Here is a 9,969-nt window from a genome sequence, read left to right on the forward strand (position 1 = left end):
TTGATACTATCTGGATTAAAATCTTCTCAGTAAAATTTGCAGATCACCTACCTGCCATCCCATATTCATGGGAGGACTCACCGCGGTCATGAGAATCCCGAGGATCACAGAGCACGTCCTGCCCGTCAGCACACTTCCCCGTCCGGTTCTCCTGGGGCCCTCACAGGGGCCCGACTTGATGAGCGACCGGGGCAGAGAGGATGATTCTTCTTCAGACACAGAAATGGAAGCCCAGACAAACTGAGTGATTTGCTTAAAGTAATAGAGACCATTCATGACCGCGACGGTGCTGGAATTCTGGACTTCTGGTGCTCTGTTTTCCGCCCCCACACGACCTCTGTAATGAAAGAATCATCTTCAGAGTCAGGCAAACATGGGCTCGGTATCAGCTTTGCCATTTAAGAGCTGGGTACTCTGGACTAGTTAGGAAATTCTTCATTTCCTCATTTGTAGACGTAAGGATAGCACCTGTGTCACAGACTCGTGCAGTACTAATGAGACGATGGGAGTGAGACCTTCCCCATTATGGTTGTTCACTGCTGTTTTCGTTCCCTTAATACAAATCCTTTATGTCTCTGTGATACATATATTTGTGCATACACATAGTATTCGTGTAATCAAGTCTACATCCTCCATAAGAGATTGAGGAAACAAAAATTCTGTTTCTTAATGTACAGTTACAGCCCCTAAGTGGTTAATAGCATGCCGGAGCTAGAATTAAACGGGCCTCATGACCGCTGAACCCAGGCCATCCTTGACTGGTGACCTCACCTCCTGCTGGAGTCCTGTAGGTTTGCTGACTAAAAACATCGAAGCACGTTTGCCTTGATGGGATGTAGATGTAGATTTCTGTAGCTTTCACGGTGAAGATGTACTTCCCCTCTAACCGAAGTCTCCCTGAACTGCCAGCAGGGCCCACACAGGAACTGTCCCCTCAGCAACGTCCCATTGTAGTGCTTTAGATGCTCAGCACACCTGCCAGCCTGTCTGGTCCCATATGAAGACTTGGCTGTCCAGACTAGGGCCTGGGCTGCCGCATTTCCTTTGTTCGCCTGTTGAACAGCACTGTGTCGTGTTCCAAGATGGCAGAACTGATGGACTTGGAATCTCTATTCCCCCATCCCCCAAAGCACCTATTTCCCAGATTTGTAACACTATCCCCTAAAACTGCTGCTGAGGACCCTTGGTATCCTGTGGTAGCTCCCCACAGGGAGCTCTGGGTGAGAATTAAATACATAACCTATCGCTCCCTGTGCGTCACAGCTGTACAGTGACCGAATTTGTACACTCCCTGGGTTTTAGTGGTTGAAAGTGGATACTTTGGGTGGATTTTATCACAGAAGGCACAAGGAGGACCTTAAATCTCGTGGGTGTGACAGAAAGCCAAGTTGTGCCCCTCCCCCTTGCATTCCTATTTTTGATGGGGTGTGAAGCAGTGTCTGCCCTTAACTCTTTTAGTTGACCAGGACTCCTTTTTCAGTTTCTCCTCTATCCTCACCAGCTCCCTTTGGCACTCTCCTTACTATCTCCCGGCTAGAAGTGAGTTCAAGCGCCAGAACCATTGTGAACAGTTAGCAATTCAGGAGAATGAAAGGACACGAGGTGTGCAACGTGAAATAAGACGCTATTGCTGAATATGCTAGTTCAAAAGATGGAGGGCTGTGGTCTCCCTAATGCACATCTCCCTTTGCACATCACCAACTCAACAAACATGAAGATTCGGGGGACTTCCATCCCTGGGAGAAAGGGTGGTGACAGTACCCTGCATATGCTGCCTCCGAACGCCCTGCTCGCTGGGCTGGCCGGCCTGGGCAGGGACAGTACGGAGGTGATGATTCCAAGCTCTAACACACCTTTCCCTCTGTCACCCTGCAGGTGTTAACAGAACTGAAATCCGACAACCAGAGGCTGAAAGATGAAAATGGTGCCCTCATCAGAGTCATCAGCAAACTATCCAAATAGACTAGGCTCCCAGTTTGGGAGGGAAGGGGCAGCATTTGCTGTTCCCACCCCTCTTTTCCAGCCATTGCCTTCCAACCAAAAGAAGTGAATGTTTTGGTGGAAGGACTTCTTTCTGACCCTCCTCCAGTCACCTCCTCTGCACCGTACGTGTCCTCCGCACTCTGAATGCCCTGTCCCTCCTGTGCCCCGCACCCCCTGAGTTTATGGCAGTTTTAATTGAAGCATGATTGTGATCATTTGAGCTGTTCAAGCCATCTGGAGAAGGCCTTGGGGAATCCACCAGGCTCAGCTGTGGGTCCCAACTCCCTGCTGCGCAGCTACTCATCCACACTGGATTTGATCCAAACATGTAAGGCTCTACCCAAACCAGTACCCCACAGCCTTTCACACGGACCCAGTGTCCTCTGATATAGGTGAGTCTTACGGTGGCCATTCTAGGATCCTGTCTGGGATGCCAGGGGAAACAGGATGTTGGCATAACCATTGGACAGCCTCTGGAGCTATGTTTCCATTAGATTCCAAGGTGACCGTGACTCTGCATTGAAGGCCTCTGCTAGTCTGCACCTCTCAGGAACTGACTTTTCTCTTACTCCTTGCTGGTGTTACTGTTATTTTTTCTATCAACAACCCAGTAACATGCCTGATTAGTCTTAATTCTTGTTCTTTCCTCATGCCTGGCCCCCTTCCCCAGGGCTCAGATGACCCTGGCTTCCTTATTCCTTTCCTCTCTATCCTTCTATTTTCCTTTCTGTCTCCCCTCCACCACCTTACCACATTGTGTAAGAGCTAGAACAGAGCATCTGACCTCACTTGTCTTTGGCCATTATGGAAAATCATTTCTCCTGGGGCGCTCTGGAGACCAGAAGAATTGCCTTGGCGGCACCACTGGCCCTGTTGCAGGAAAGCCATACCATGGCATAAGTGTCAGCCCACTGTTCTCATCTCCCACTTGTCTTCCCTGGGCTCTGAACACGCCATTCTGCCCCATCTCCTTTTGACCTTGTTTTCCTCTCTTCACTCTGGCACCTGCTCCAAATGAGAAAGGAAGTCCTTGGAAGGAGTCAAGAGCTGGGATGGGTGGGAGGTGGACCGGGGAGTGGAAGCACACATACCTGGTGTGAGTAGAGTATCTGGGGACATCTGCAACCTTGTGACAAAGAGGACAGAAGATAGGTCGTGCTGTGGTAATGGTGGTGAATGTGATGATCTCCAGTGGCTAGATGTAGGGGAGAGACCATTTGTTTTCTAAAAGCCAACAGGAGAAATGACCTCTTAATAGAGGCTTAAAGTGATGGGATACTTCCAACCCACTAAGTCTCAGAATCTTAGAGTGGCAAAGCCCAGAGGTCATTTGGTTGAGCTTTCCATTGTCATGTTAGAGGGACCCCCGCCGGGACCCCACTGCCCCAGCTCTGGCCCGCTGTCAGATAGCTGTGCATTTGTCCCTCGAAAGGTGGGCAACTCTGATAACCAGAAAGCTTTTCCTAAGATAAGTCGAGGTCTGCTGTGGGGGCTCCACACGGTCCAGTGCTGCCCTTTGATATGACAGCCCCTCGTGTCGTTGGTCATCTCCCCTTAACCTTACTTCCAACTGGCGTTTTCCCGGTCCTTGAAGGCATCCCTCACATTGCATACTTTTCCTGCCTGTCACATCTCGTCTGTCTGCCTAACGTATTTGGCCTTTACAGGCATTTTCTCCCATGGTTGGTTTGAGTGTGCGGGTCATGTAAATCCTCCTCATTTTAGAGTGGCCCATGGTATTCAGTGCTTAGGGTGGTCCATTCTCTTAACATATACCACCTCTGCCCATTTTTAATTTCTTTCCCAAAAACGACAGTGTAGTTCTTCACGGCCCTCTGAAATGTTACATGCTCTTTAAACCAGAGGTCCTAATTCCAGAATAGGAAATATGTCTCCTCTGGCAAGACCCCATTTTTAGAATATACAAAATTCTCTCTTCCGTTTCTGACCATTTTCCAAGAGAAGCCACTACTGATTAGTATTTCGTATGACCTTGGGAGCACTGTCAGCTCAGTTCTCAGGGAATGCTAAATTAGAGTAAAATGTTTCCTCACTTCCACTATAAACATCTTCTTCATTCTAGGGAGAGGGAAAATCAACAGAAGGTGTTGACTAATTGATTCTCCGGGCACATCCTGGATATTGGGCAAGGCATGGGGGTGGTTCCTGCCTCTTTCTTAGGAAAGGAAAGCTGAATTATTAGGAAAATATCCTGACCCTCTCACATTAGATAGACCAGGGAAAGGGGTTATAGTTCCCTCATCTGTTTGTGCCTTTCAAAAGCGTGGGACAGAATCTAAAAACTCTTAGGTGGGTGTTAGGCCCTGCTGCTTCACACAGCCCTTTCACATTAAAGATGCCTTTTCTTGCCAGAAAGTTTTCCTTGTGATGAAAAATTTGCAAGCTTTTCAATCTCAGGAATATCGGATTCTATGGCCAAAAACCATGAAAGTGTAAACCATCCCAGGTAATTTCAGGCATTCTCTCTTATGCAATTAATTTTATTGGACAGATAGACTTTGAATTCTGGTCCCTTCTCAGAGAATAAAATACCCTTTCCTCACAGTTGCGTTGACTGGAAGCCCAGGAGTGATGTCTAGAGACCTAATGGCCAGTCATGTGCTCTCGGTGCCGACAGCAGCAGGCCTCCCTCCACTTGTGCTTTTGGTCTCTGCAGTGGCCACAGACCTCCTGTCCTCAACCTACTGGTCTGGATACCAAGAGCACCCCAGATAGCTCAGGCTGTGTGAATACTGCCGGTCTGGCCAACAATTTGGGGCTCAGCTGTGCTGGGTCACTTTCAGACTCTTTACATGAAATAGCAGGATGGGGACGAGAAGGTTCTTGGTACGACTTTATATCCTCTGTTCTCATTAATTTGATATTTTTCAAAACCAAGCCACACCTTCGGGAGTAATGATTCGGCCATTCCAGAGATTCTCTGGCTGAAGTTTCACTTTTCCGCCTGTTTGGCCTTCAAGGGCTGTGTACTCTTTTCCAGATCGCTCTTGGGCATGATGGCCCCTGCCCCAGTCCCAGTCTCCAGTGCAACAGGGTCATGCAAATCTTGGGGTGTTGCCTGTAACGAATCTGGAGAACAGACATGCCCTGGGCTTGTGCAGTGCGCTGGGTTCTCTCTCGGGCAGTCTTGCTTGACGTCTCCTGGAACCCGCCTGGCTTTTCCTATCCAGCTACAGGATGCGTTCACTTCTTTCTGTGCCTTCCTGTCTCCCACTCCGCGTTTGAGACCAAGATACATTTATTGCTTTCTGAGGCCTCTGGTGAAGGAGGCTTCAGATCTCTGGTTTGGGTCATTTCACCGGCTTCCCCTGCCCAGAACAAAACGTGCTCATTCGGTAGTTGTGCTCAGAAAGGAGAAGGCTGAAACCCCATGTGTTAGCCTGTGACTCTCGCAAAATTGTGCGTCAATTTTCAGGGGCTTTTAACTGAGCCACGGATGAGATGAGGAGAAATTCTCAAAGCTGCGCGTTTGGTTTGGTCTCTGGCTTTCTGGCCCCAGCGCAGCCTCCCCTAGCCAGACAGACAGACTGCCTCCTCTCGGACACAGGCCAGCGTTTCTATCCCGATCACGGTGGCAGTCCTTCTGCCGTGGGAGAAGCATAGAGAGGAGAGATGAGCTATTGAAAATATTGCCGGTTCCTCAGCTTCCAGGCTGCTCAGCCCCACGAAAGGGAAAGCCTGAAGGATTCAGCAGCTGAGCCACGAGGCAGGGGGCAATTCCTGGTACCACCCCACTGGGTGAGCCCCTGGTTCCACTGGAGCTTAATGGGTGACACTAGATGGGCGCTGGCTGTGGTCCTTCCCTCCTGGCCATTCCCAGGGCCACTATTTGTGCCAGCACCACACCTAACTCTAGACACACAGTTGGCAGCCCCAAATCTTGGCCCGATTCTAACTGCAAAGCTTGCACCCCACACTGATTTTTAAGGCAGGTTTCAGCCCATCAAAGGATGTGAGTCCCCTCACCCAATAAGCACGGCAGCTTTGAGGGCAGAAGAAGGCAACAGGAAAGGATAAGCCCCTAGGAGTCAGAACAGCTGCATTGTAGGGCCAGCTCTTACTAGCCGTGTGACCTTGGGAAAGTCACCTTCGCCGTCTGCAGAATGCAGTTTTGCACTAGATTGTCCTCAAGATCCCTTCTAGGCTTACGATTCTGTGATATATTTATTCCTGGGAAGATCAGAACATTTCTTAACTCAGAATTTTTGCTCTTTCTAATGGCAGAAAATCTTGTTTTCTTCTGGATTCATACTGTTTAACATCGGCACGTCAAGGTTGACTTCTCATCCTTGTTAGAAAGTGAATTTAATATTGAGGGTAATGGAATGGTGTTGCAATTGCTTTCCCTCCTAATGGCTCGGTAGGAATATTAAAACCTGCAGAGGTGGAAATTGGAGCTCATGGGGAAATGGATGGAAAGTAATTCGTTGCAGGCAGCCTTTGGACAAGTTGTTTTAATAGGAAATAGAGCTACTGCTTCATAGATTTCGTCAGCCTTCTCGAATGTGGTCTTCATGGCCCTTAGCATCCAAAGGGCAGACACGGCCCTTCTGCTTAGCACCAGCTTACACATAGTCTTAAATTCTGCCCTACAGGAGCAAGAGAGTTTTCCTCAATAAAAACCTCAACCTTTAGTTCTGGGGAGCCCCTCTGGGTTCTGGACTATCCAAAGTAAGAGGTTCCCACGCTGTTCAGGGTGATCCTTCCTTTAAGCAGGTCTGCAGAGGAGACCGCTGGTGCAGGAAGAGCTCAGAGACCCTAAGTCCACACAACGGTGTGGCATAGAACAGCGCTCGGCTCCGAAGAGCCTCCTGCAGGACTGGGTGTGAGTGGAGTGAAAGGCCAGAGACCCTGAAAGTGAAGGTGGCCCGTGCGCTGCGGTGGGAAGGTGGGAAGGAGGCAGAACCAAGAGCAGGATGGAGGCTGCCAGCGGGGGGCGGGGGGGTGGAGGGGGTCACTGAGCAGTAGAGCTGCACGCAGGAAAATGAGTGCTCGTCCCTGGTACCCTGGTCCCTCGGCCTCCCGCAGAGCAGAGATGTTAATCAGCTTCCCTAATGGGTATCGACATGGCTCTGGAGAAGTAGACCCTATCAAGGACAGCTATTGATTACTTGTGTTCTGATTAGATTGGAAAATAGATCAACTTCATTGCAGCCCAGGAACTGTTACTGTCACAGCTACTAGGGAGGAGGTGGTCTCTGGGGGCTGATAAAAACCAGCTTGAGAATCTTGACAAGCCTGCTAGCAACTGCAGAGTAAGAGATGCATTCACTTCTCCTTTGAGATTTGTGGTTGAGGGTCAAATTGAGCATAGGTGTGGCTTGCAACCCAGTTTCCCTGAAGAGTATAGGGAGTAGGTTTGTTCACAGATACCACTGGTGAGTGATGAATTGACGAATGATCTGATCTTACCTCAAGAGGTGTAACGACTGGGAGATCGCCCTTGCTTCTAACCTGCATGCATGCGCATGTGCACACATGCACACACATGTGCACACAAGCACGCATGTGCACACATGTGCACACATGCACATCTGCTGGCCTGGTGTGTGCTTGGATCATTGTTATCCAAGTCTGTTATTCTGTTAATTCATATCTTTTGCTCTTCCCCTGCCCTTCCAATCCCCCAAAGGCCTTCTCTCTGAGCCATTCTCCAGTCCCATCTGCTTATCATTTCAGACTGTGAATCTGCCTGAGTAATAGCTTCTGTTATTTCTCCTCCAAATTTCCCCTTCATGCTTCCAATAAACTTCTTGGGTGTCCCCTTAAGGTGACATTAGGATGCTCTTGTGTCCCTACAAGCAAAGAAACTTTCCGTTCACCCTTCCTCTCCCATCTCCCACCATTCTTTGTTCTCTGCTAGTCTCACTTGGAGCTAGTGGCACTTAGGAGGTTTTCCACACATCAGCCATCGTTCCTGTTCCACTTCCATTCTCCAACCACAGCCACCACCACCCCTCTTCTAGTTTCAAAGGTCCCTGGCCGTTCTAACAACCTCTCAGAGAGGAGGTCTGAATGGTGGGCCTGTCTGACTTGTCCATGGCCTGGCCAGGGAGACCATGGGTAGCCGTGTGTAGCTTACTCAGTCTTTGTCCTGAGAGCTTTGACTATTTCTAGCTAGGGACAGAATATTTTCCCAGAAAAAACCTCAGCCCATTGCTCCCTTGCAGGAGAGGATGCAGGAGAGGCACACTGACTGCAGGGAGCCTCTGAGAGCCTCCGATGTTCCCACAAAACCAGATTTGAGGATGAGGGGCAGATCCTGAACAGGGACATGTGAAGTCAACACTCACTAGACTCTCACCTTAATATATCTGACCTTGTCTTTCCTCCCTCCCACACCACTGAAGCCTGGGACAGATTCCAGCTTGTCCTCTAGTGAAGAAGGCCAGATAACGAGAGGTTAGAGGAAGGAGGATGTAGGGGCTCAGGCACAGAACACCAGGAGGTGGGCTGCAGGGCTGGGAGAGGATTCTGGGAGGTTGCAGCTATCCAGAATAACACCACTTCTGGCTAGAGTCCCTTGAGCCTTTGAAAGACTGGGCCTATCACCTCGCTGGTCCCCAGGAAGGGCCATCATTTCCCTGAGGAGGGATGGAACCTGTTTCATCCTTGCTCCCCTGCTCCTGGAGAAGATACAGCCTGTTCTCACGGGACTCATGCAGATTCCGGCATTGACTTCGTGGTTTCCCTCCCTCTGTTCTTCCTCTGCCCTTGACCGTGATCAGTTAGGGGTGAGAAGAACTTAGAAGAACCACTCTGGGGTCCTCATGCCTCTCCCATTTTAGGGGTTGAATTTTGTCTTTTCTCCACTCAGTTCACTCTCCACTCCCGACCTTACTTCCACCGCAGTTAAAGCACCAGATGTAAGTTTTTCAGCCAACTTGTACGGATTAACTTCAGTCCATTGTAAATACACCTGGGGTGGGATAAGGGCATTTAGGGAGGGGGAGCCAGATTCGCTTTGTGAATTGAATGTATTTTTATGCAATTTTGAGTGGCCTTTCAACCCTGAGATGAATGATTTTGTTTTACTGGTTGTTATTATATAGTATTATTAAGTATTCTGTGTTTGAAAGTTTGGGAGTAATATTCACATCTATATGATGCCTGTAAACACGACCATATTTATAAATGAGTAAATAAAACCGTGTTTTAACTTTGTGACTGTGTCTCCACGGTTAAGGAAATGGGGTTTATAGACTCTTCCATCTGGGGCATCCCATTCCAGTTTTACCGGGGTGGAGGGTGCTCACCCTCCTGCCTCTGTCCCAGGAACAGCCAGGAGTGAGTCACTGTCACCGAAAGCGGGATCTCTGGAGTCAGACCAAGGAAAAGCCAAGATTGGACGTTCAAAGGAACCATCCAAAGAAATCAAGCTTCCCAGTGTTGAGCGACTTGGAATACGGTGATTTCTTTGCTGGGAGCAAGGCTCCGTGGCTGAGGGGCGGAGCCAGTCTGGATGGATACTGACGGCGCGGCGCTCGGGCACACGGGGCCGAGGGCTGGAGAGGCGGCAGCTTTCTTGGGCTCCTGGAGGTCGCCCGGCGTTCCCCCTCAGCCCTCTGCTGTATCCATAGTGGTCTTCGCTAGGCCACTGTGTGACTCAGGAGAGCCGAAACCACGCAGCAGCTTCCAGCTACCAAGCTGCGGGGTTACTGGAGGTTAAATCCGAACTCCCAGCCAAGCAGCTGTGTGCAGGGGGGCGGCCGCTCAGGCCTGCCGGCCGGGGGTGCAGGTGGGTGGCCAGGTCTGACCTCGCTCAGCCAAGGTTCGGGTCTGCTTTCTCCATCCAGCAAGCCCTGCCTCGGCTTGGCTCAGCCCTGTGTTTGCTGCCAAGCGGAAGTCCCTGGTCACCGACTTGGTACAAGCACCGGGAGGAAAGATTCTTTTCCCTTGCTGTCACCCAGCTGCTCGTAGCCCAAGCAGCAACAGAACAAACATGACATCATGGTTGAAGAGTTC

The 9,969-nt window shown here is 49.9% G+C and overlaps 1 protein-coding gene across 9 annotated transcripts in view; it reads left to right on the forward strand.

Moving 5' to 3' along the window:
* The window catches only part of PPP1R12B (protein phosphatase 1 regulatory subunit 12B), a 216,470-nt gene extending 207,302 nt beyond the window's left edge, over positions 1-9,168 (forward strand). For all 9 annotated transcript variants that reach the window (XM_047705542.1, XM_047705541.1, XM_047705543.1 and 6 more), the window contains one exon: positions 1,876-9,168. Coding sequence is in view for 4 of the 9 variants with exons in the window: in XM_047705543.1 (XP_047561499.1) it covers positions 1,876-1,962 (87 nt within the window). In the remaining 5 variants the exon portion in view is untranslated. The remainder of the gene's footprint in view (positions 1-1,875) is intronic.
* The last annotated feature ends 801 nt before the right edge of the window (positions 9,169-9,969 follow it).

The sequence above is a fragment of the Lutra lutra genome, chromosome 15 (genome assembly GCF_902655055.1).
Source record: "Lutra lutra chromosome 15, mLutLut1.2, whole genome shotgun sequence".
In the NCBI taxonomy this organism is placed as follows: domain Eukaryota; kingdom Metazoa; phylum Chordata; class Mammalia; order Carnivora; family Mustelidae; genus Lutra; species Lutra lutra.